The following is a 27,422-nucleotide window of genomic DNA, read 5'->3' on the forward strand; positions in this document are numbered from 1 at the left end:
GTTTTCAGCCGACTGTTTCCCACCGAGGCGGCGCAGAGGGAGCGGGTTAACGAGACAAAACCCGGCCTGCCGTCTCACTGGTTTAGTCTCAGATGGCTCTCATACATAGCCGACTATATTTTTTATAATCCTAATAAATAAACGCGTTCATGTGATTTAAGCGCCTAGAACCAGAGCAATTCACTACGGAGCTGCTGGGGAGGTCGGGCTTTGTTGGTAAGCTAACGGCTAAGCTAAGCTGCCTGGCAACAACCTTAGCCTGTTTCTGCGAGAAGCTAAATAATTGGTTGAAAATGCCGTTTTCCCGTCACGGTGTGCCGGATTTCAGTCGGTATTTGGTGGCTTAGAGTTGTTCTGTGCAGACCGGTTGGTGTAAGAGCCGAAGTGCAGGTGGTCCGGGCGGATGACTTGTGTGGGGAAGCGAGGCTGCACGTTAGCTGTAGCGGTTAGCCGCGGTAGCTTCTCTCCTTAGTGTTTGTTGACGCGGTTTGATCTGTCCATCCATGCATCCATCCATCTATCTGTCTGTCTGTTCATCCACCTATCTGTTTGTCCATTCATCTTTTTATCTATCCATCCAGCCATTCATCCGTCTGTCTACTTAACCATCTTTTCAGCCATCCATGTACCTGTACATCTGTCCATCTACCTATCTGTCAATCCTTCCATCTGTCTGACTGTCTGTCAGTCTGTCCATTGGTCTATCTTTCCATCCATCCATTCATCCGTCTGTCTGTCTATCTAACCATTTATTCAGCCATCCATCTATCTTTATATCTGTCCATATACCTATCTGTCAATCCTTCCATTTATCTTTCCATCTGTCTGTCCATCCGTCTGTCTATTTTCTGTCCATCTATCCATCCATTCGTTCATCCATCATTCCATCTGTCTGTCTGTCTGTCTGTCTGTCTGCTTACCTATCTCTGCATCCATCCTTCTTTTTATCTATCCATCCATTCATCCGTCTGTCTGTCTAACCATCTATTCAGCCATCCATCTGCCTGTATATCTGTCCATCTATTTATCTGTCCATCCATCTGTCTGTTTTTCTGTCAGTCTGTCCATCCATCCATTCATTCGTTTATTCATCCTTCCATCTTTCTGTCTGTCTATCAGTCTGTCAGTCTATCTATCCATCTGTCTTTTTATATATCTGTCCATCCATCCATTCATCTGTCTGTCTAGCTAACCATCTATTCAGCCATCCATCTACCTGCATATCTGTCCATCTACCTATCTGTCAATCCTCCCATTTATCTGTCCATCCATCTGTCTATTTTTCTGTCCATCTATCCATCCATTCATTCGTTCATCCATCATTCCATCTATCTATCTGTCTGTCTATCCATTGGTCTGTCTGTCCATTCATTCGTCTATTCATCTGTCCATCTATCTGTTTATCCATCCATCCATCCATTTGTCTGTGTGTCTATCCATCTATGCATCCGTTTGTCTATCTGTCTTTCTGTCTACACTATATTTCCAAAAGTATTTGCACATCTGGCTTCACACACATGAACTTTAGTGACATCCATTCTTACTCCATATGGTTAATTATGATGTCGGCCCACCCTTTGCAGCTATAACAGTTTCAGCTCTTCTGGGAAGGCTTTCAACAAGGAAAGGAGTGTGTTTTTGGGAATTTTTGACCGTTCTTGCAGAAGCACATTTGTGAGGTCAGACACTAAAGTTGGACGAGAAGGCCTGGCTCACAGTCTCCGCTCTAATTCATCCCAAAGGTGTTCTATCAGGTTGAGGTCAGGACTCTGTGCAGGACAGTCAAGTTCTTCTACACCAAACTGGCTCATCCATGTCTTTATGTACCTGCTTTGTGCACTGGTGTGCAGTCATGTTGGAACAGGAAGGGGCCAAACTCCCCAAACTATTCCCACAAAGTTGGGAGCATGAAAATGTCCAAAATCTCTTGGTACTGAAGCATTGAGTTCCTTTCACTGGAAGTAAAGGGCCGAGCCCAACTCCTGAAAAAAAACCCCACACCATAATCCCCCCTCCACCAAACTTTACACTTGGCACAATGCAGGCAGACAAGTACCGTCTCCTGGCAACCGCCAAACCCAGACTCGTCCATCAGATTGCCAGACAGAGAAGTGTGATTGCTCACTCTAGAGAACACGTCTCCACTGCTCTAGAGTCCAGTGGCGGCGCTTTACATCACTGCATCCCATGCTTTGCATTGTGCTTGGTGATGTAAGGCTTGGATGCAGCTGCTCGGCCATGGAAACCCATTCCATGAAGCTCTCTACGCTGTTCTTGAGCTGATCTGAAGGCCACATGAAGTTTGGAGGTCTGTAGTGATTGACTCTGCAGAAAGTCGGTGACCTCTGCTCACTATGCCCCTCAGTATCCGCTGACCCCGCTCTGTCATTTTACATGGCCGACCACTTCGTGGCTGAGTTGCTGTCATTCCCAAACGGTTCCACTTTTTAGTAGTGAGGAAATTTCACGACTGGACTTGCTGCACAGGTGGCGTCCGATCACGGTACCACGCTGGAACTCACTGAGCTCCTGAGAGCGACCCATTCTTTCACTAATGTCTGTAGAAGCAGTCTGCAGGCCTAGGGGCTCGGCTTTATACACCTGTGGCCATGGAAGTGATTGGAACACCTGAATTCATTGATTTGGATGGGTGACTGAATACTTTTGGAAGTATAGTGTATCTGTCTGTCTATCTATCTATGCTTCCATCATTTATCCATCTATCTATTAACATGTCCATCTGTTAAGGCTGTTTGATGTTGTCAAAGTGTGATGTTTGCTGTCTGATATCACGATGAAGAGATGTATTTTCATTAAAATAGTGCACCTCTGACTGCACATAAGTTCAGACTTTTGCTTTTGATGTGTTAACAGAAATTGAACTAAGCTCTCATTTAAGCAAAATACAACATTACAGAAACACCATTCTCTGTTGTGCAAAATTTAACAAAAAATAATAACGACTACTTGTATGAGGACTGCAGGCACATTTTTGTACCCTGAAAGGCTGAGAAACAGTCAGGAATACCTCAACAGCTTTTTCTGTAAAAGCTACGAAAACACATTAAATATATGTTCGTAATATGGACAAATAAATATTGTTGTTTATTTATGTTAAGTTTCTAAATGTTTGTCGTGACAGTAGCCACTACTGCCTTGCACTGTAAACACAGTACCGTGTCTGTCTGTCTGATATGCTTTCTCCACATGGTTGAGTTTGATACTAGACTCCAAAACTAAAAATAATTTTCTTAATCATTTTCTGAAGTAATGTAATGAACTTCATTAAACGTTTTCGACCTCTTAGGGCGACCGTATCTGTATCTTAATATAATCAAACCAGTAAACTTTCTGTCCGTCCTGCTTTCTCTCAGAGTTATGGAGGTGGACGCAGGTTTGGGCTCAGGCCTGGAGATGGAGTTGGGTCCGGAGCTGGAGGAAGAGTTGGGGATTTCTCTGGACGAGCTGCGGAAATGGATCGAGGAGCAGGTGGACAGCAGCGAGGCTGTCCAGCAGAGGAAAGCTCAGCTATCCGAACTGCAGGAGTGGGTCGAGCAGAGGGAAAAAGATATGGCCACTGTGGATACGCTCTGCTCCACTGCTTCAGAGTAAGTTGAGAGAAGAGAGCAAGATCTATAATAATTAGATCTGCAGAGAAATCTAAGTAGGACTCTACGTTAAATAATAAATCAAGGGTACAGAACTCAAGCCGAACATGGACAGACATAGAACATTACTATTTTGGTAATATTTCAGGGGCCAGTTCTGTACGTGTGGTGCCCCCCGTCAGTATAGCGTGAAGCTCAGATGGAAACAGTGGACAGATGTGGTTTGGTTGTTATTTGAACCTCATCCTGGGTTTTTCACAATACCACATTTTGACCCTGATGCTGATATCAAGTGCAGCATAACTTCTCCATACCAAGATCCTCTGGATAATAAAAAACAAAAAACCTGAATTCATATTGTTTATTGGAGGCAACGCAGAAAAAGTCAAATTGTGACAATGTCAAAAGACACTCTGGACAAAGTGGACGATGTCCCCATCACTACATGTGTTGCAAACCTGCTGCAGTTGTCTCTAGAGTGAGACTTTCCAGTTTAAAGGCAGGATGATGCATCTTGAAGGTGGAGATTGAGGAGCTTTTGAGAAACTGCTTTTTTGGGGACAGACTGCTTGGAAGTGCAGAAGGAAGGCGGATGGCTAACGTTACTACAGGAAGCCCAAGGTCTTCATGCAGCCTTATAATTGTGGAAACTGTCTTCAAGTCTTCCTTACAGGGAAGAGAATAGCTCAACGACAAGTGAGCGAATTGGCTCGTCAGCCGAGGAGCACACTACAAGCTGAAAGTTAAAGTTAGCAAGGGTGTCTTAACACGTTTTGTTAAATTGAGGGGTGGGGGGGGGGATTGATGAATAAAAATGTACATATTTCATGCAGTTACTGGATAATTTGCCTTATGGTTTGGTCATGTAAATTCAGATGGAAAAACAAAACATACCCTGGTCAATAAGAGGTTCAAACAATGAACCGGAAGTATTGAGAAAGCACTCATCTTTCGACAGATCAGTGTCTGAGAAACCTATGTTGTGTGTGATGTACAGGTCAGTGGTCCAGTGTGAGACGCTGGTGAAAGAGCTGTACAGTAAGATGGGTCTGGTGTATCGAGAGAGCAGCTCTGAAGACGAGACCGGAGGCGAGGGCAGCGCTTCTGAGGTCATTGAAATTGACGACGATGATGACGACGATGTCATTGCTGTGGGCTGTGGTAAGTGGATACTGGTTTCTTGGTTAAGGGTGGATGTGATTTGCGCATGGGTGCCATGCTCCAGTTCCTTTTCTTCCCCTCATTGACCTGCTCTCCACCCTGCTGAGCTTCGTGGCTGTATTATGTCTGTAGAACATTGGTGCTGACTAGCTGAAGGAATTGTGGAGAGTAGTAATATGGTCATCTAACGTTATGCTTGCGCATTTACTGACAAGTCATTTGCGCTCAGCATTTACATGCAGCACTAAAAAGATCATGTTGCCAGTGAACGTCAGCTGAAAGTATACGTCTTTTGTGGTTCACTAGCTCTTCAAAGGGGTGTTTTATTTCCTTTGAGCTCAGTGTAACACTATGAAACACTAACTGCACTAATATTCCTCCACAGTGGTTCCACCAAAGAAAGTTGTAACACCAGTCAAAGAGTCAACGGTAAGTATCAGTTGATACTGCAAACAACTAGTTAAAATAGATACAGCATGTTAATGATGGGGATGGTAGTTTGAATTTTTATTTTTGTTTATTTAACCCCTTAAATGGCCAGGACCCACCGGCCCCGCACAAATTTTTATTACACTTTTATAACCTAAGAGTAGCACTTTGCATTGAAATCCTTGTAGATACTGTGTAATAAATCTTGTATTATTGTGCATCTTAAAAGCTACTTGTAGCTTTTGCGTGGGTTTTTGATGGAAGGCATGTAGAACTGCAGCTGCAGTTGGGGCTCTCATCAAAGGAAGGTCAAATTTGGCTAGTTTTCCACTTACAACAGATGTCGTCAATTCGAAAACACGTTTGGAGTCCATGTGTTGCTTGTTTAGTGTAGAAGTGAAGATATGAGGATTATGTTGTGAGTAGAACACTAGAACTCAGTAGTCACCCAAATAGCCCAAATCGTTTTTTGTTAAAATAAATAACCAGAACTTTTCTCAACCTGTTCAAGTACATCCAGCTCTTCATTAAGTTTGCACAGTTTAGCTGCGAGTTCTACAAATAGACAAAACATCACTGCTGTAGGCAGCCTTTCCAGGGCTGGTGTTCACAATGCAGGAATAATCTTGGATCAGATTCCTCTGTATTTGTGACAGTTATTGACTCTATCGGCGCTTCTACTTCTGAGGTGGTTTGTAAATACCGACACTGTTGTCTAAGGTGGCCTGCGGTTTTGTTCATTTTATGCTTTACAGTAAGTCATACTGGTCTGTTTGGTCATACTAAGTGTGGGTGACTATTTAGTTCTAGCGTTTGTTAGCTGTGTTAGCCTCTCTGCTTGGGTTCTAAATGAAAAATTACAGAAGTCTGACTCTAAATATGAATTTGATTTTTCACTAAGCTTATCTTTTATTAAAAATGGGCTCATCTCATCTGTATTTTTAAAGAAGAATATGCATGTTGTTTGAACTATTGTTCATTAAGTTAATTGGTAGGGTGTTGAAACATATACACATAAAAAATAAATAAATAAATAAAACCACACAGTTGATTTAGGATCATGCTAGCTACATGTGTGCACTCATAAAAGTATGGTTCTTTAAGGGTTCTTTAGAAAAGAGTCGTCCTATATAGAGCCATGAACGCTTAAAAAACCATTTGCATCTTTAAGGGTTCTTTTGCAGGGTGAAATTGTTTTTCGGATTGTTGAAGAATGTGTTGTATGTGGTTCTTTATTGAAACTTTTTGAAAAGGGTTCTATGTAGCAGCAAAAAGGGTTCTGCTATTGTAATGAATTCAAGCTCGTAACAGTAGAAGAACTCTTTTTTTTTTTGTGCTGTATAAAAAGGTTCTTTTAAGAACAACACATTCTCCATCAGTCAGAAGATTTCACGATGCGAAGAACCATTTACGCATGCAATATGGTTCTACATAGAGCCATTGTCTTTACTACAGAAACCTAGAAGAAACATTCAAGAGTACAAGCCTGTGTTGATAACAGAATCCTCTTATTCGGGTGACTGAGTGGAAAATATCCACAGTAAATGGTTAAACCAGGATTTTGAGACAGTTCCTAACTCTGACACCAGTGTGGTAGCAAACAGCAGTGAGTTATAGCTTAATTCTAGTCGAATTAAAGAACGTAATAGCACAGTTTACATTTTGGTTGTAGTATGTACTGACCTATAATTTGGCCTCAAACGTGTTGCTAATCTAGAACAAAAGAACATAATTAGAATGAGGATGTCCTACTTCGTTCAACATTTAAAAAGGTCAGTTACATTCACATGTAGGAATACTAGTGTCTTACTATAATTTACATGAAATAGGTATTGCTGTTAATACTGTTATAACTGTTACCACGGTAACTGTTAAGGCACCGGACACAGGCGTTGCTAGAAAGCACTTAACCTTTTCTGTTTGCTTTTATTTTCCTAACAGTATAAAACATTTTAAATTAATATAGATCTCTTTGAATACTGTTCATTTGACAGTGTAATCAGGTCACAAAAAAATGGCCACATGCCCATCCCTACTGCATGCACTTTGGAATAGAAACACATAATTATCCTGTTTTTACTCATTACGGTTTGGTTTGTTAAGTTTTGTTTTGACCAAAGCTTTTCTTCTGTGTCCATGCACGTTCCTGTCTTACGTGCATTTAGTTTAAGGAAGCATCTGCGGTGCTTCAGAGAACTTCACAGCAAGTGCAGAACTTGATGCAGACAGTCACCAAGACGGCCCCATCTGGGTCCAATGCAATCGTCCCGCCTAAAGTGGTGGCCCCTCCCTCTCAGACCCGGGGCCCCATGATGAATATTCCAGCTGTGTTTGTGTCCTCGGCCCCAGGAAACTCGGCCACCCAGCCAAACCCGGCCCTGAAGCAGGACGCCATGAAGGTCAACATGAGCATTCTGGGTAAAAAACGTACCAAGACGTGGCATCGTGGAATCCTAGTTGCCATCAACTCAGTCGGTAAGACATGGACATACATTGACCCTGTTTTGTTTCGTGCTAGACTGTATGGAGATTTAATTACTGAGCATTTGGGCGTTTAGGATGCCGTTTGACATGTATGTATTAATTTACATTGATTACGTAATTCCGCCTCATCCTTTGTTTCTACCTTTTGAAAACCAACTCCTGATCTTCCTGCTGTCTCCGCACAGGCAGCAGCTTTAAGTACAAGGTGAAGTTTGAGAATAAGGGGAAAAGTCTGCTGTCTGGAAATCATGTGGCCTTCGACTATCACCCCACCCTGGAGAGGCTGTATGTGGGAGCCCGCGTCGTTGCCAAGTACAAGGATGGTAACCAGGTGTGGCTTTACGCTGGTATCGTGGCGGAGATGCCAAACAGCAAGAACCGCATGAGGTGAGGGCACCTGCCTCTTGTCAAATGTGGGCAAACTATGTGGTGAGGCAGGTCACGTGGTCACCTTTTCCCCTGCCACCTCGTTTTTCATATTAGTAAGTAACTTTTATGTAGAAAACAGTTTTCATTTATTTTAAATGAGTAAGATCATATAAAGCATCATTAAAAATATATAAAGCAGCAAGGGAAAATACCAATATGGCATACATGTGTGACTGTTCTATGAGCATGCCTATAATATTTTAATATTGAGCTGTTGACTAAAGTGTCATTGTGACAATGCAAATGTTCAGATTCTTTTTATTTATGTACGCTATTTGGCCAAAAGTATGTGAACATCTGATCAACACGCCTATATTTGTGCACAGGGGCTCAGTCAAGCTGGAACAGGAAAGGGTCTTCCCCAGGCTCTTGCCACAAAGTTGGAAGCATATAATTTTCTAAAATGTCTTTGTATGCTACGGCATTAACATTACCATTCACTGAAACTAAGGGGCCCAAACCCTGAAAAACAGCCGAAGTCATTATCCCTCCTCCACCAAACTTTACTGTTGGTGCTATGCATTCTGGTAGGTAGGGATCTCCTTCATCCAACAAACCTAATTTCGTCAGTCAGATTGCCAAAAAGTGATTCATCACTACTGGGAACAGTCCAGTGGCTCTGTGCTTTGCACCACTCCAGTCGACACTTGGCATTGCACATAGGAATCTTCTGCTTAGGTGCAGCTGTCCGACCACAGAAGCTCATTTCATGAAGCTCCCAATTCACTATTTTTGTGCTGATGTTTTTTCCAGAGGCAGTTTGGAGCTCTGTAGAGAGTAATGCAAGAGAGGACTGGCATTTGTTGTGCACTACATTCTTAAGCACTTAAGCACTGCCCCACGTTGTCAGTTTGCGTGGTCTCTTGCTTTCTGGCTGAGCCGATGTTGCTCCATGTTTTCATTTCACAATAATAGCACTTACAGTTGGCTGTGGTGGGTCTAGCTGGGACATTTCACAAACTAACTTGTGGCAAAGTTGGCGTCCTGTGACAGAGCCACGTTTAAAGTCACTGAGCTCTAGAGTATGACCAATTCTACTGTCAGTATTTGTCTATGGAGGTTGCAAGGCTATGTACTTGATTATATACACCTGTTAGCTATGGCTCTGGCTGAAACGCCGTAATTCGGTAATGAGTAGGGGCATCCACATACTTTTGGACTTGTAGTGTATGTTATCTGTGGTTGTTGTCCAATAATTCTTGAGAGACTGAGTGGTGGGCTCTGGTGAGGGCTTGCTAGAGAAGAAGTGAGGGCAGAGACGAGAGCGGCGTAAAAGGTGAAGGAGAAAGAGGGTTTTCAGGCATTTATGTAAAGGAGCTGGATAGAGGTGCATTGATGAAACTGATGGACTTATGTTCTTTCAGGTTCCTCATCTTTTTTGATGATGGCTATGCTTCCTACGTGGGCCTTCCTGAACTCTACCCTGTTTGCAGACCCCGTAAGACACAATCTCTTTACTTCTTCGTCCTTTTTTTGTCCTAGAAGGAACATTTCAGCAACCAGTTCTGTGTCCTGTAAGCTGAACAACCATAACGCTGTTGTCAGTTGTTGGAGAAAACCTCGTATCTCCAAAATGGTAACTTTAGAGCAGAAGCAAAAAACCTGCTTTACTTTTAATGCAAGTCAATGGAACCAGACGTTTTTCTGATTCATTTTAGGTCATTTTCTTTTGGTCCATTCATCATGAAATTTACACACAATGTAAAGGCCAAAAAGTATTTTCAGATTATGTCAAAAACTGAAAAATGTCAAAAATGGAGTTACGAGGTTTTCTTCCGACAACAGCGATAACATTAGCTAGGCTACCATTAGTGTTAGTTAATGGTATATTAACTAACATTGCTTGATTACTAATATAACTGATATTGACAGTCTACCGATTTTGATAAGTAACTAGATAATCAACAACAATAAAAATGTGCTCAAATGAATATTAATAATTTTTGTGAAGCCCTTCCTAAAAGTGCAAAAGACTTTGCTGAAAAATATTTAAAGGAAGACTTTTAAAGTGCTTCATATAAGACAATTTGTTGTCTTTTTTTGTATTTTAATATTTTATACTAATCGTAAAACCTTATTCTCTGTTCATGTTGCTCTTTTGTTATTGTTTACTATCGACCAGAGGAGGATGGGTTCCCTTTTTTGAGTCTGGGTTCTTCTCAAGGTTTCTTCCTCTTGCTCTTCCTCTTGAGTTTTTCCTTGCCCCTCTCGCCACTGGCGATGGTCACGGGGGCTCAGGCCTGGATTTTTCTGTAAAGCTGCTTTGTGACAATGCCTGTTGTAAAAAGAGCTACATAAATACACTTAAACTTGACCTGAATTTCATGTAAAACATGTCATTGGGCATAGCAACAGCAGAGTTAAGTTAAATCTGGAAATGTCTTCTATTTATATGCAGTTTGTAAAGTGTGTGTGTGTGTGTGTGTGTGTGTGTGTGTGTGTGTGCGTGCGTGCGTGTGTGTGCCTCAAACAGTGCAGAACACATGGGAGGACATAGAGGACGAGTCGTGTCGGGATTTCATTAGGGAGTACATCACAGCGTACCCTAACAGGCCCATGGTCCTACTGAAGCCAGGCCAGATCATCAAGACAGAGTGGGAGGGGACCTGGTGGAGGAGCCGTGTGGAGGAAGTGGACGGCAGCCTCGTCAAAATGCTCTTTTTGGTCTGTCATGCATCACTTCCTGTGTGCAATTTTTCCCCCTCCATTCTACTTGCGTGTATTGAGTTTATTGTAGAAAAACACCAAAAAACCAAATGAATCATACTCATTGAAGAGTTTCCATCACTTTAGGCTATAGCAGTTTCCCCTGCCCTGACCATTTATTCAGGTATGCACAGAAAGCCATGGCTCGGTGGTCCGAGTGTGAAGACGCCCTTATTCTCACTTAGAAAGTCAACAAAACGCATAATTTGCCTTCTCAAACTTTCAGTCAAACTTTTTCAACTTTTCATGTGACTTTAATTACTTTTGAATTTCCGTGTTTGTTCCTATAATAAGCAGCTGAGTGCTTATTGAGCTTTATGCTCCATTGTGGCATCCAGAGTTCGTGTCCCTGTTGACTGCACAGTGAGATGACTTCTGAAACATGAGCGTTGTATGCTGTGTACATTGTGTGAGTGTTATTTAATGCTGTGTGCAGGACGATAAGCGCAGCGAGTGGATCTATCGTGGCTCCACCCGCCTGGAGCCCATGTTTAATCTGAAAATAAGCGCAGCCAACAACCAGGATAAGAAGCTGGGTGCTCCGCAGCGGCCGCGACCCAACATGGGTAACTCGCAGCTCTCTGTGTACATGTGTCTGCGCTTTAGTGCATGTGTGCTTGGAGCAGGCACATGGGTGCCTCTCTCCCTTTTACGATTAGTGTAGTCAGTTAGGCTGGACGTGTTTAGTCTGAAGTTTGAAGCAGCTACAAGGCTAATGTAGCTAATAGGCAATGGAAGCTTCTACCTCACCCATTAAATCATCAGCAAGTCAGTCAAATAATGTAACTTTACATGTGGAAGACAGCAAATTATGTATAACATTGGGAATTAAGTTATAGCAAAATTTATAGTTAGGTAAAATGAGTAACCAGAATTTTATTTATTTATTTATTTATTTATTTTATTTTATTTTTAATGAGAAGTAATATCAAATATCACATTCAACAAATCCCATACAGAATTGTGCAAAATACATACATCCAGCTGCAACATTCGTAGAATATTAAAAGAAGAATATACTCCTCAGTTTTATGTTTATTAACCAGAATTTATATTATTTATGTTATGTATTCTAAAAGAGTTCCTTATCAGGTAGAAAACGTAAAGTTACAGAATATTATTATGTCATAGCTTCTTGAAGACTTTGGGATGAAGTTTGTAATATATACATCCACACTGTCTGAGTTATCATTGTATATAAGATAACAAAGTGAATATAGCAAATGATTCCATAATTTTGAAGGCTAGTGTAATTTAGATTTTAAAACATTTTTTAGTCTTTGTCTAATTGTGCTATAAAATTTATATATATATATATATGTATATATTATTAGGGCTGTAGAAGTTAGCACGATAATAACGCATTAACGTGATCTCAATTTAACGCGATAAAATAGTGCCGTTTACGCAAATTCTATTCGCCCTGCGCGTTATCTGTAGTTCATTGAGACTCGACCGTGTGCGGCGTCTCTCGTTAAGAGTAGAGGAGTACGTTTCTGTGTTTACATGCAAAGATTTCTGCCAATCAGATTGAAAACAGTCGGATTCCGGATTCAGACTGAGGTGTTTATTCTCAGTCTGTTCAACTGTCTGATGAAAATCTTCGTTTACATGCTCACTACAAGTAATCCGATGCAAAAAGACGCGCGAGCAGCGCTGAGAGTAACGTTACCATGACAGCGAGCATCCCGTGAGGTCCAGCCGTGAACGGTATAAACCTTTCGCTGTGACCCGTACTTACACGTTCCGATTGGAGTGTAATCGGATTCAGACTACACGGATATTATTCTTCTGTTTAACGGATTATTTAGAAGTTTACCCACCTCGTTCAATCGGACAGAAACTGTATTCCGAATGGCCTCAATCGGATTAGTCTATTCCGACTGAGCTGTTATTCGGATTATTAACGGATTATTAGGCCACGTGTGAACGTGGCTAGTTTACAGTGCTGTGCTCTGACACTACACGTCTTTAATGAAGTCCAGCTTTGTGTCATTTATTTTTGTTTACTGTGAAGTCCTACAGGCTGTGACTGAATACGACTTCAGCACAATTGAAGTTTTATTTGGTTTTTATTTTCTTTTGTTACACACATCTGAGTGGAGACTACATGTCTTATACTGCAGCTCCCTGATCTATTACAAATCCAGTGTTGTCTTTTGTAGGTTCAGTATTACTGCCTAGTATGTGAGTGAATAAAAGTCCCTTACAGTTTTCTGTTGTCCCAGCAGTTTTAAATATGAATACATTTAGCATAAAACACATTTTAATTGTAACGTTTCACTTAAAAATCCTTATTTTCTGTATTTATGCAGATTTTTTAAATGCGATTAATCACAATTAACTATGAAATTCTGAGATTAATCGCTATTAAATTTTTATACATTATATATATTATACAACTTGTATATAAGTTACGATGATCATTCCACCTTTTCTCTCTAATTCCGCTCCTCTTTCTGTGTTTGTATGTGCAGGAGCACTGAGAGCTAAAGGGCCTGTGGTGCAGTACGGCACTAATGAGAACAATTCATTACTCAATCGGCCCCCAGGGCCCCATCCTATGCCACCTCGACTGCAACCCCCTATGCTTGTACAGCCCCTCCGCATTGAGTGAGTATTGTGCTACGCTGAGGCTGCATTACTCTTGGGCCTGTTTTCAGCTCCGAGCGCAGAAGGTGACCAATCCAGTGGGATTTCCATTTGGCACAAAACCTATTTCACCTCTTTTAAAACATGTTGTGAACATTTTAACACCAGGCATGTTCTTTTTTAAACATATTGCAGGGATCCTTTTCAGATCGAATGTATGTTTACAAAAAACAATGGAGCTAATAAGATAAAAGATTAAATATGTTCTCTTTGTACTGCTTGTGTTTAAATGCAAGTTAACATAGATTCACAAATGCAAGTTACGGTTTGTATTACAGACAAGTACGTGTCCAAGTCTCATTCGTCTGTTTCTGTCTCTTTGTAGGAGTCCAATGATTAAGAAGACCACATTTATAGCACCACCTCGGCAGGGCATGACCACTGACTTTCAGCTCAAAACCTACAGCGTGATTCCCCAAACTCACGGACCCAGGTGGGCAAACATGTTCCGCTTTTTAAAGGAGTAGTTTGGCCAAAAAAAATACAAACTTTTTTTTTTTTCTTTTGTTTTTTTGTTTCTTTTTGTGCACCATAAGTGAATGAACCGACAACACTTGTTTGGTGTCTTTGGTTTTCTTCCCTGATTTTACTGTGGTACTCTGAACCTCGTAAATAAGAGGATGTTACACAGTGTCAGAGACCACATGAAGAAGCCTCTCAGAGATTACTTAAAGACTCAGTTTGAGCCAAGTGTGATTTATGCAGTTTGTACTGTAGGCCTGATTAATATTCATACGCTCACCGGATCAAACCACTAATCACATCCGGCTGTGTCTGAAAATCCGGTGTGAATCTTGCCATCCTAGCACCAATTCTGCCTGCTCCAACCACACGTCATACCCACCCGCACCCGCCTACTTTGTGGTTTTAGTCTGCTCCCGCCTGGGTTCACTGTAATATGCTCCACTGACAAACCTCGTGATGCCTCCAGACCCATCACACCTCCACACACCCAGCAGCACAAATAAACTATTTGTTTACTTTAGTGTATTTTTAGGCTAATCAAAGACATGTGAACTTGCACACGGCACCACCCAATCACGCATCGTGTCACATGACAAGCGGGTAGCACCACAGCAAAAGCGTGTAGGAGCTTGGCTTCACTACTACCATTGTTTTTATCTGTGTCAGCATGACATTAGTAGTTAATCACGTCTACAGTTTAGCTGGACTTAAATGAAACCGAGACTGAAGCATCAGAAAATCAGAAATCTGATTTTATGCAGAAGTTCTTTACTGAATGCTCTGTAACTTCATTTGTGAGCTCACAGCCTATTGGCTGTCTCCCTGCAATGACCACAGTGCTTCAAAACGAATCCCATTTCATTTCTTCTTGGGTAGAAGTTTTAGAGAATGCAGTAAGATGTGGTTATGATCATTGGGAATCATTCAAGATCCCAAAATGCAATATTACAATACTTGAGCCTCTATATGGTTCTGTTTCATTTTTAAGTAAGATTTGTTGCATTTATTCCTCAAAAAAATGTTCTGTCCATTTAATTGCAGATTTTGTGCAGATATTTTTTTTATCTTAAGCAGAGCAGTAAACAAACCAACATGTACACAAAGCTTTGTTTTTTTGCGTTTATACCTTCAGCAGATTCCCTTGTTTGTGGGTTAGAAACAGTTCCTAATACAGGCTTTATCCTCATATATTTAAGAAATGTTTTCGTTCAGAGCAGTTTAAAATGATATTTTATTAATTTATGCAGTTAACACAGTCTCTGCAGTACACGGTTAAAAAATAAGATGCACATGCACAGCTGTTGTTTTTTGAGTTATTAATACTAATGTTAATATGAAAATATAAAACGAAAAAATAACAATTGTGGAATGTGCAGAAATTTGGACGCCCTTCCAGTAAAATCTGTCAACTTAATAACCTCATTAGGCCTTAATTGACTTAAGACTCGTTAGGGAGGTCACAATCGTCATTTAGAATTGTCAGCTGACATCCGTTCCAGAGAACAGTGAATTCTCTGACTCTTCAAACTTTGTGTGAAAACTCAACAACCATGGATCTAAAACTAAGCAGCCAAGGATCTGAAAGTGAAGCTCGTTGGTGCGTACGAAGGAGAAGGCTGTTGAAATATATCAGAGAACTTTCAGCTACAGTTTCCGCTGTCTGATGAAGTTTTGTTAAGAAGTGACAGTTAAGGGGAACTGTGGAAAGGCAAGTTATGGAAGTTATGGGAGTGTGACTGAGCCCTATTCCAGTAAACTATCACCTCATTCTCTCTCTCTCTCTCTCTCTCTCTCTCTCTCTCTCTCTCTCTCTCTCTCTCTCTCTCTCTCAGGCTCCTGCAGCCCGGTCCGGTGCACACCCTGATGCCGTTGGTCCCACCCCAGCAGCCCCTGCAGCCCCTGCAGCCTGCAGTGTCGGTGTATGGCGGTGAGCGGATCCCTCAGGAGCCGTCCTATCAGGCCCCGAACGACCGCCTCTTCTACCTCACTCACACCTGCACACCAGACTGCCTCAAACGCATCCGCCCCACCAGAACCAACCTGCACCGCGGCCGCAACCCCCTCCTCACCCCACTGCTCTACGAGTTCCGCCGCATGACCGCCCGCAGACGCCTCAACCGCAAGGTCAGTCCAGTCGGTCCCAAAACACTGCCAGTTTCGCTGATGACTTGGAACCAATGACTGAACAGCAAGCCCAGTGACCTTTCACTCTTTCTTTGTTCGTTTCTTTGTCTGTTCTTTCTTTCTCTCTCCATCTCTTTCATTTCGTTGTTCTTCTTTCTCCATTTTTCTTTTTCTTCCTTTATTTCTTCTTTTCTTCTCCATTTCTTTCTCTACTTCTTTCCCTTTCCCCCTGTTTCTCTTTTTTTTTTCCTTTTACTGTTCTTTCTCCATTTCTTTGCCTGTTGTCGTTTTCTTTTTTCTTTCCATCTCTTTCATTCCTTCGTTCATTCTGTTTTTCTTTCTCTTTATTTCTTTTATTTTTTTCCTCCATTTTTTCTTTCTCTTTCGTTTTTCCTCTGTCTTCCATTCTTTCTCAGTTTCTTTGTCTGTTCTTGTTCTTCTTCTTTATTTTTTTCGCTCTCCATCATTCATTCCTTTATGCTTTCTTTCATTTTTCTTTTTCTTTAATTCCTCCTCTTTTTTCCATTCACTTTCTCTCTCTCCCTCTCTCCTTCATCCTTTTATTTTTTTTCCTCTTTATTTCGTTCTCAACGTCTTTTTGTATTCCTTCTTGCTTTCTTCCTCGGTTTTCTTCTCTCTTCTGCCGTTCTTTCTTTCCTTCTTTATTCATTTCTTTGTTTTCTATTCCGTTTTTCATCTTCCCTTCCTCCAGATGTCATTCCACGTCATCTATAAGTCTCCGTGTGGCCTGAGCCTGAGGAACATGGCGGAGATCCAGCGCTACCTCTTCCAGACGCACTGTGACTTCATCTTCCTGGAGATGTTCTGCCTGGACCCCTATGTGCTGGTGGATCGACGCTTCCAGCCACAGAGGCCCTTCTACTTCATCCGGGACATCACAGTGGGCCGTGAAGACATCCCCCTGTCCTGTGTGAACGAGATTGATAACACGCCCCCTCCCAACGTCGCCTACAGTAAGGAGCGGATCCCTGCGGACGGCGTTTACATCAACACCAGCCCCGACTTCCTGGTGGGATGCGACTGCACTGACGGCTGCCAGGACAAGTTAGTGTCTCTGAAAAGTGAAGGGGGGACACGGTGACTGTTTACCAGTCAATAGTCAGATGCTCTCTCCATTGCAGAAGCTAGTGCTACAGCTGCGTGACATGAGGGAAAAAAATCTTCGATAAATCACAATAATTTAAATCAGTATTGATAATTATTCATAATTGTCTAACGGAGATCTTGTTGTCTCTAACAGACTTTATAGAAAGATTGACGTCATTAACCTTAGTCTATTTTAATGTAATAGGAAGTGATTTTGCACATCATTTTTACAGGATCATTCGTGATGAAATGTTCACGGAATAGAAAGAGCAGCTGGTGAATTAACATGGTGTAAAAAAAATGAATATTTGTAATTTTAACTTCGGAAAGAGCTCAGCAGCTCACTTTGCAGACTATCCCGCTGGTTTATGCTGTTGCTAGTGAATGGCTAGACTGGTTCTGGTTCTAATGGCTGGTGAGAACTGAATTCTTTTTTCTGCTTTGTTTTTATATGCAATATTTATTCATATATGAATTGTTTTGTGCATGTGTGCAGGTCGAAGTGTTCCTGCCACCAGCTGACCCTGCAGGCTACAGGGTGTACTCCTGGGGGTCAGATAAACCCCAATGCTGGATACAATTACAAGAGACTGGACGAGTGCTTGCCCACAGGGTTGGTGTCTCACACATACAACAACAAAAAACGAGATGCAGTGCCAGAACTGTCTGTTAAATATTTTGTCATAACAGAAAAACAGATTTAAGTCTCAGGTTTGGAATTATTGATTACGTGTTCAATAAAAACAAAATTTAAAAAAATGAAATTAAGCAGGTTGGGATACAGAAAGCACACAACACCTCCCACTACAGGGCTGCACGATATGGTCATAAAAAGCAGGGTTCAGTAAAGTTGTCGGATATAACTAAGATTTCTGATTTTCCTGATTAATTCTAACTACTATGAGTAGTTTTTGTGACATGAACTGGCAGAAAAAGAGTGATGTCAGTCAGATTTTTTTAAATGACTTTTTCTGCATTTTCTTCTGTTGAGTTTGAGTTGGGTGGGATTAAATTTGACACAGCTTTCGTCACATCTGCCAAATTAACAATCAGAGTCAGCAATATGTATATGTCAGCGACTCTTGCTCCTGTGACTGCCCTCTCACTGCTAAAACTCCCAGCAACCGCATTATTTAAGCTTTTTAACAGGTTGTTGTGAAGGTTTATTAAACCATTGTTTGTAGCGAAGCTAGACGCTGCTTCATGTTTGCAATAGCCACCTGATGGTTGCAGGATCCTGCTATAAACGATTAACCTCATTCACGAGAACTCGACATCTAGCAGTCCAGTTCAGGCTGACAGCATTTCCTCGCAATTGTACTTTATAGGCGTGGTGCACAATAAGGCACAGGAGAACTTTCTCAACGGTTTCTGTTTACATGCATTTTTTGCCAATCTGATTGATCACATTCAGATTATAGATTAAGACTGAGCTGTTTATTTGCTCACTCTACTCAACAATCTGATGGAAAAATCTCTGTTTACATTCACACTTGCATGTCTGTTATTTACGTGTCGTAAGATAAAAGCCCGAGTTCTTCAACATTGCAAATGTTATTAGATCTCTAGAACACTAACAGATAAAGAACAGGCTATTTTGCACCGTTTTTCTCCCTGTTCAGAGTGTCCGGTCTTTTTTCTGCAAGGGGGGTTCTCGGATATGTAGGGCTGAACCACGTTGATTGGCGGTGCCACTCTACATTTTCACTGAAGCATGGTTGACGTTGCTTGGTTATTTTTATAGAAAGAATTTGCAACCTGTGAAGTTCCATGTAGTTCTGTTCAGGCTACAAACGCGAGTGAATGTGTTTTTATTGTCAATGCAGGCCTGCAAAAACAAAAATCTGTTAAATTCCTTATGATGATGCAGATTTGTTGTGACAGTAGCCCTCATTGCCTAACACCTAATCACACCTATGAAGGACCCATAAATTCATCCTTTTCTCTCTCTCTCCTTCTGTCTTTCTCAGGATATATGAGTGTAATAAGCGGTGCCGCTGTAATCCTCAGATGTGCATTAACCGCTTGGTGCAGCACGGTCTGCAGGTGCGTCTGCAGCTGTTCAAAACCCAGAACAAAGGCTGGGGCATCCGCTGCCTCGATGATGTGGCCAAAGGCTCCTTCGTCTGTATTTATGCAGGTATTGAGATGCTGAACTGCTCATCTCTGCTTTTATTTCTTTCTTTCTTTGATCAGGATCAAACCTTTCTTTATAAGCCATACTTGCATCATGAAAAGCCAGATTTTTTGCTGTACAATAAAAACGTATTCATGGTTTTCAGGCAGCCTGAAATGTGTGGAAACCAAACTGCCAAAGCAGCCCGTTTTGAGTTGGTTGTGTTGTCATATGACCACTACTGAGTTTACACCATCTTAGTCCCACCCATTCACATTGAAGTTACGTGGTGTGTTGTTACTGCATACAGCCTGTAGAGTTATTGGAGTGGAAGCTGTGGGGAAAATCATTAAATGTTGTGCTGTTCCTGACTGTCGGGGCGAACTGATCATTTCAGTCTAGCAATGTATTCACACATCCAGCTGAAGGGAGCAGCTGAAGTCCCAGATGTTCTGCCTGCCTTTTGATGTGTAGATAAAATAGATCTGTCAAAATAGCATTTGACATTCGAATAATTGTCTAATTTAAATGGGAGAAAATGCACAGCCAAATGCAGAAAACATCCATTTGAATTTATAAAGCCTCAGCTGTGGCTCCTTGTATATTTCAGGCCGCTATCGCAAAGGATGACTTCCAAACAGAGGGACGACTGTACCGTTGCTGACCATAAACATAGAAAACTACTGTTTAACTTGGCTTTAATTAGAATTGAATGGGGTTTTACATACTGTAAGGATATTTGCAAACATCTGACAGGTGTTCAGCAGTTCAGGTCATGCGCTGGAGGCATTATGTTTACTTTATAAACTAAATAACACTAATGGGCACAAATGAATTCTCAAGTGAGGTGACCAAATGATCTAGCTCAAGTGGCAGACCTTTTTGGCAATGCTCTGAATGCTGAATGTGGAGTAAGCTAAGAATCACTTCATATTTGAGCTGCTGCAGCAGGATTTCACTGGTGTTGGGATTTTATGGAAAAACAGAACAGGCCTTTGTTCCTCTTTAGATCTAATGAGTCACAACCAGCAGGCTGATAATCGCTGCTGTAAACTGTTTGCTTTTGTGGTTACTTGGTAAATTCTACTGAGCACCCCCTGGTGGATGTAGGAGACATAACATTGTCTTGGTAAAGTCCTAAGTGTCTTGGAGACATAACAATTGTCTTGATAAAGTAACAGTCTTGGCAATCTGCAATTTAAATATTTGACAAGCAAACAGAATGAGAGCTGTGTTCGTATACTCAGAAGTCGGGCCCTTTCAGGGTTAGCGTTGGACTCCGTCAGGGTTGTGCGTGTGAAGTGTAAAGCGGTTGGTATGCGGATCAGTCCATGGTGTACTTTATAAACAGATAAAAACTCAGAAGACACATGTAGGTTCACTGGTGAGTTTGGACCTTATGGCTGTATTTGTGTTGTAGACATTGTAACCCCTCGTTCCATTCACCACCACTGTTAACAAATCTGAGTGAGTGAGTTTCTCCGCAATTCACCGTTTTACATCAGATCACTCGAACTGTTTACATGTCAACCACTGCATTCTGCAAAACCTTTTAAATGGCCCAAAACTGCTATAACCTAAGAATAGCTCAGCCAGTTTGCACTGAAGTCCCTGTAGTTAATGAATAATAAGCCTAATATCTGGCATCTGATTCGGATGCCCCCTGGATGCCTCCCGGTGGGGGTGTACCAGGCACATCCTACCAGGATAAGACCCCGGGGTCATCCTAGGACCAGCTGGAGGGATAATATCTCCAAGTTGGCCATTTGGAGTGGCTTGGGGTCCCTGGGAATGAGCTGGAGGAAGTTGCAGGGGACAGGGTTGTTTGGGATTCTCTGCTCTCCCAACTCCTACCGCGACCCTATCTGGACTAAGCGGTTAACGACGACGATGATGATAATGTTGATGATGATGATCAAACAAAGGGAGAATTTGAATGTCATTTTTGATCCCATCTGACAGCCACAACATCCAAAAGCTTGTTGTGTAGTTTTTATTTATGTTTAGGAATTTTATTTATAATCTCTCTCTCTCCCTCTCTCTCTCTCCACCTCTCTCTCTACCCCTCAGGGAAAATCCTCACGGATGATTTTGCGGACAAAGAGGGCTTGGAGATGGGAGATGAATACTTTGCCAACCTGGACCACATCGAGAGTGTGGAAAATTTTAAGGAGGGCTATGAGAGCGAAGCACACTGTTCGGACAGCGAGGGCAGCGGGGTGGACATGAGCCGGGTGAAGATGCGAAATCCAGCCCAGGGCAAAAATGCTTTCAAGTCCGATGACCGCAATAGCAGCACCACTGGCAAAGGTGAAGGTCTGGCATACATAAAATCTGTTCTGTATTGTATGTATCTGTATCGTGTCTGCGTGGCTTTCCTCCAGGTTCTCCGGTTTCCCCCCCACAGTCCAGGCCGATTGGACGTGTTACACTGCCCCTGAGTGTGAGTGATTGTGTGTCTGTCTGGCTGCCCTGTGATGGACTGGCGACCTGTCCAGGGTGTATCCTGCCTTCCACCCAATGACTGCTGGGATAGGTTCCATAACCACGCCCCCCCCCTAAAGCCCCCCCCCCCCCCCCCCCCAAGCCCCCTCCCCCTTTAGGGAGAAGCGGCTTAGAAAATGAATGATGTTCTGTATCGATGTGTAGGACACAGTTTTGAAAACCCATCCAGAGACATACAGATGTGTCCATTTTCATCCTTATATGAGGCTGAAAAGAGGAGGAAGTTGAACTGCTTTGACTTGCAAAATGACAAACAGGCTGTTGTGTTTGTGTGGAGGCAACTTTTAAAATGGAGCCACAACAAAAACTCCCAGAAGTGGATTATTGACTGACAGGTCTGGGTGAAAGGGCGGTGTAATTGGATATTGTCCATGCTGGGCAAGTAACCTGATGGCAATGCGTAAAAGACGAAAAGTGATGATGGACTTAAAAGGTTACATAAAAACATATTTTAAAATGTTGGGGAAACTGGAATTACATTCCTTTAAGAAGTGTGCAGGTACAGGCCCCAGTCATTTTTTTCTGTTTTTCACTTTACATTAAGTTCAGGGAACAGAAAATAAACTGTGCTTTGGAACTGCGGTTTGCTTCAGTGTGACCCACTGCATTAAAACAGCCAAGCTAAAGTCACTGGATATTACCTTGTGGCAGTTACTTCTATACCTGGATCTATTAGGAGTAGAGAAAGTTCCTCTGATCTCATTCTATGGCCGGTAAACGGGGTCAGAAAAAGGTAACAAACAATATATACATACAATAGTTCAATTTTACTGTTAATACATTTGCTGTGTGGAGCTTCTATGCAGTGCCAGAGTCAAACTCTCCACTTTATGTGTGTCTGCTTTGTGTGATTTCATTGTCTGAGTAACATTTTCAGTGTTTTCCATACAGCTGTAACATAAGTGTCCCGTTGGTTTGTTGAATGATGAAAAAAGGTTTAATGATAATACTATATAAAATCTAAAAAGTGCATAGTCATGGCTTTGGGATTGGCTTGCAGTCTGAAGTTTCTCCAGCAGGGGGTGCTGTTAGCACGCATATCACCACAGGTGCAGAACTTTTAAATGTTTGGGTGTTTTATTTTTATTTTTTAGTAAACATCACAATATGCTCTTCTAAGCATGTTGTGGGTGTCACCAATACTGACCGACTGCGTGCTTCATTATAAAGGCATAATTAGGCCTGTTGCATTCAATGTAGTAATATATACTGTGCAAAATGTTAAATGAAAATAATTGTGTATTTAATCTGAAAACCTATCAAGGTTAAAATACTGTTCAGATAAAAAAAATGGGCATTAAGGAAAGAAGAGAGAGAGCAAAGCATAGTAAATTGTGTAGTGTTTGTAGTGCATGTTTTCATATGACATTCCGATTTAAATGCTTCAGAGAAGTGTAATATCTATTATGCAAATGCAGCAAGAGTTGCTGGCTCACGTGCAGTGCTGCAGGAAAAACTACGCAGCTTGATGGCTCCTGAGGTGAGACACGGTTCATCTAGTTCATCTTATACAAGCCTGTTTTCTCTCCCCTCTCGCTGGCAGGCCAGGACTCCACTGACGAGGGCGACAGCGATGAGGACAAGGAGTCAAACCCCGACGAGAGCGATTCCTCAGATGACACATTCGTGAAAGACACGCACTACACCTCCAGCTCAGTGTGGAGGAGCTACACCACCCGCCGGCAGTCCAAGGGACTGAAAGAGGGTAAAGAGATGCAAATGCAGCAGCAAAGATGGATCAAAAGGAGCAATCAGTGCATTTATTGACTCAGTTAATCAATGATTTCCTCTCACTTGCTCTCATTGTAATCATATCATGATTGTTTAACTACAGCTCTAAGCAGCTTTTCTCTATAGAAAAAGTGAAAGTCTTTTTCTCTTTGTCCCTCTTCAGATAGTCAGGACAGTAAGGACGGGCTGAGCGTGTCCGGCGGAGGGACAGAGGACAGGAAGCCGCCGCCCGTGCCGGAGGAGAGCGGGAAGAGTAAAGTGGCCTCATGGCTGACCAGCCAGTCTGAGTCTGCTGGGGCTGAAAACGTCAAAATAGAGGGAGGGACGAAGACAGAAAAGAAGGTAAAAAAAGGTGATACAAGCCAATCTGAATAATTGCCTTTTCACTCTCTTACACTCTCTCACTCACTCTCTTGCAGGAAGTGATGACCCTCTCAGACAGTGATGACGTGCAAACGATCAGCTCTGGCTCAGATGACAACAAAGAGCGTGAAAAGAAGACTCAAGGTACGACAGAGACCAAAAGAGGTAGATGTGGTGTTTTCATTTTTGTTCTTCTTATCATTTGTTACCACTTAACACTTTGGACACTTCTGATTAAATGCATGTTTTCTAGGATAAAAATGATTAATTAGATTAAGTGACCCTTATTAGTCCCACAACATCTCCGCAATCTAACCCTTCCATGCAGCGAAACACCACATACACACTAGTAAGCATGCACACACACACAAGGGGCAGTGAGCACGCTTGCCCAGAGCAGTGGGCAGCCCTATCCACAGTGCTTGGGGAGCAGTAGGGGGTTAGGTGTCTTGCTCAAGGGCACTTTAGTCGCATGCTGTCGGCTCAGGGCATCGAACCGGCGACCTTCCCATCACAGGGCTGATTCCCTAACTTTCAGCCCACGACTGCCCCCAGTCTGCAATGAAGACTCTATATGTAATTATTTCCTAAATGGGGGGAAAGGACATTTAAAGGTGAACTGCACTGATTTTGCAAAATTACTCTTTCATTCAGTGGTTTGGTGTGAAATGAGTTAAAGTTGTTCACTGTTATAGAACTAGGAACCAGACATTATGTCTACACTACAAATATCACCATTTTATTTGCTATCCAAAACGACAAGTATACTTACATGTGTCATACATTTTTATATGTAGGCTGATAATGGTAAAATAGTGCTAAACATAATTTACTGAGGCATCTTAGTGTCCAGAATTTGCTTCTTTAGTTTTGCACTGGATCCTCAAGGCTAATATCAGTAACAAGCAATGTAGGCTTATACTACACCAATTAGCATTGTACACACTGCATAACTACATCACAGCTTTGCCTAAACTGCGTGGCGTTAAATAATCTTTTCTAACACTGTATGATATGGTCTATAGAAATGGACACAACTGTGTTGCATAGCTCAAAACGGTAATAGCGGCTGTCTTAAAGTGTGTCTGTCTCTCTGTCTTACAGCTGTGGTGAAGAGGCAGGTGGCGGTGAAATCAACACGAGGCATCGCCTTAAAGTCCTCTCACGGTATGATGATGAAAACAGGAGGGGGTGGTACTGGAGGAGGAGGGACTGGCGGCTCTGGGGGCAATCAGGGCCAAGGGGGCACAGAAGGCGCCTCCAAAAACACCCGACAATTCTTTGACGGCGAAGAGTCTTGTTACATCATTGATGCCAAACTGGAGGGTAACCTGGGACGCTACCTCAATGTGAGTACTGGCCCTGTGGCTCAGGAAAGATGAAAAGTACATGATTTAAGACACATTTACAGTGTCTTAGGCCCTGTTTGAGCTGGATTAGTGTTGCCTGTTTCTGTAATGTAATCTGTAAGATATTTGACTGACTGGTGTTACTCTACAATTATTACTGTCGGGCTGTAAAAACTACACACTCTAGATTCATGCTGGATTAAACGTCACAGATCTCTTGAGTTGGATCTCATTGTGGGAAACATTATAATAGATGAGCTTTCAGTTTCTTACTGACTGTTGTGGATATGGGCAATTATCCTTCCTCATTTCTCATTAGATCTGTCTTTTTCTTTTTCTTTTACAGCATAGCTGCAGTCCTAACCTGTTTGTCCAGAATGTTTTTGTGGACACACATGACCTGCGATTTCCATGGGTCGCATTCTTCGCCAGCAAGTAAATCAAATCTTCTATCTCTTTTATTTAGGGATGGATACTGTATTAATGCATTGATGCAGAACGTTGGAATTGGTTATATAATAATAATTAATCATTATTACACTACTGTGAATATAGTTTCCCCAGTTACATTTGTATATTCAGTATATTTTTAAGGATAGATTTGAGTCCACTCCAAATAATTAAGTTGTAATCAAAAGAGGGTAACACACTGAAGGATCGGAATTTATTTGAATCTGCTACTGTTTACAAGGTTAGGGAGTGGGTCATCCCAAATAAAGTCATGCCCATGATTTGTGAGCTGAAACCAATCGTCCCAGCTGCTGTTATTCACAATATAACAACCTCAAGTGTTCTAAACAAAAAATGTCAATTGAAAAAGTTCCTCTCCTTCAGGCAAATAGCAAAAAAGCAAAAGCACAATTCACTATTGAAAAAATAATAAATAAAATTAATGAAATACTAATAACTGCTTACATCAGAACTACAAGCATTTTTGTACACTGTGATGCTAAACAAGTGGGAAGCACTGCATCAAAAGCTGTTTGACTGCCAATGCCACCCTCTTGTGGACAATTTGTAGCTTGCAAAACATGAGTTCAATGAGGTATTTCAGTCTAAAATCAGTCAGGAATCCCGGAACAGTTCATGCTTGCAGTCAGGCTACCAATATGAATAAATAGTTTATTTAATAGGCCTAAATAAATATTTAATTGCTTAAAAGGGTTCTTATGATGATGCAGTTTTGTTGTAACACACACACACACACAAAACAGTCACTGTGTTTTAAGCATTTTTATAATAGTTCAGGATAGAATAGTGTTTGAACTATACAACAGGCCTTTTGTAGCTGGCTGTATAGCCAAATGGTTAAGTCACTCAATTTAGTGCATTTTCTGAGCTCATGCTATGTTCCATGCATTGCAGCCTTTAATGATGTGCTTTTGCAACACATAGAAGGTAAATCGAAAGGAAATAAATAACCCTAAAGTGTGCATCAAACCCTCACCCTCTTCCACCCCATGGTTTAACTGTTCACTACGTTTTTTTTCCACCCTTTCAACCTGAATAAGACGATTCTGTTACTGGCACAGCCCTATGTTCGTGTGCTAATGTCTTCTACCCTGCATGTAATTGTGTCTCCAGGCGAATCCGTGCAGGAACGGAACTGACCTGGGACTATAACTATGAGGTGGGCAGTGTGGAGGGCAAAGAGCTGCTGTGCTGCTGTGGGTCCACCGAGTGCCGAGGAAGACTGCTGTAACTTACACACACACACACTTCTCAACCTGTCGTGAAAGCCCTTTAGGAAGTACAGACAGCGCTGCCTGTGGACGTGTCTGTCTTTTGGGCTGTATTGTCAGAAAGCCTGCCAAGATCTGCAAGAGGTTGAAATAAGACAGGAAATGGAATGAAACCGTTCTGGTGCTCAGTGTAGCTGTAAAATTCATGTTTTTTTCCAGTTCTCCTACGTTAAGCTCTGCCTTACACTCAAGCAAAAGGCCATATTAGGTTGTGTTATCATATGTAACATCACTATTTTCTACGTTTCTTGCCATTAACTGATTGATGAGCGAACTTCCCATCTTATTTTGAGTCATTTTTGGAAGATTTTCTTCTTCTTTACTTTTTCTCGTTTTTTTATAATCAGCCATGTTTTATTTTGTCTGTGTATCATGTTTTTTGTCAGTATGTTTGTAAGGACAGACCAAATTGTACCCTGGAACACAATAAACCTTGTCCCTGACAGAAGCA

General features: G+C 41.8%; 1 protein-coding gene across 2 annotated transcripts; it reads left to right on the forward strand.

The window, feature by feature from the left end:
• Positions 1-27,422, forward strand: setdb1b (SET domain bifurcated histone lysine methyltransferase 1b). Of its 2 annotated transcripts, none has more exons than XM_017706038.2 (22): positions 1-216; positions 3,375-3,608; positions 4,606-4,769; positions 5,155-5,198; positions 7,364-7,673; positions 7,868-8,069; positions 9,476-9,549; positions 10,585-10,775; positions 11,254-11,383; positions 13,295-13,430; positions 13,795-13,902; positions 15,767-16,058; positions 16,771-17,123; positions 17,662-17,778; positions 19,136-19,305; positions 21,352-21,591; positions 23,330-23,491; positions 23,681-23,859; positions 23,937-24,045; positions 24,985-25,229; positions 25,576-25,664; positions 26,814-27,422. In XM_017706038.2, the coding sequence occupies exons 2-22, from the start codon at positions 3,379-3,381 to the stop codon at positions 26,929-26,931; spliced, it is 3,663 nt and encodes a 1,220-aa protein (XP_017561527.2). In that variant the 5' UTR covers positions 1-216; positions 3,375-3,378; the 3' UTR covers positions 26,932-27,422. The 2 variants fall into 2 exon arrangements, with proteins under 2 accessions (XP_017561527.2, XP_017561528.2); XM_017706039.2 differs by having other exon boundaries at positions 23,937-24,024.

The sequence above is a fragment of the Pygocentrus nattereri genome, chromosome 3, assembly GCF_015220715.1.
Source record: "Pygocentrus nattereri isolate fPygNat1 chromosome 3, fPygNat1.pri, whole genome shotgun sequence".
NCBI classification, from domain to species: Eukaryota; Metazoa; Chordata; class Actinopteri; order Characiformes; family Serrasalmidae; genus Pygocentrus; species Pygocentrus nattereri.

What these genes read in the sequence shown, in the direction of transcription:
- setdb1b (XM_017706038.2), top strand. Translation starts at nt 3,379, where the DNA reads ATGGAGGTGGACGCAGGTTTGGGCTCAGGCCTGGAGATGGAGTTGGGT. An exon ending in CACCAGTCAAAGAGTCAACG is followed by an intron (nt 5,199 to 7,363) that starts GTAAGTATCAGT and finishes ACGTGCATTTAG; the next exon opens with TTTAAGGAAGCATCTGCGGT. An exon ending in GGACGAAGACAGAAAAGAAG is followed by an intron (nt 23,860 to 23,936) that starts GTAAAAAAAGGT and finishes ACTCTCTTGCAG; the next exon opens with GAAGTGATGACCCTCTCAGA.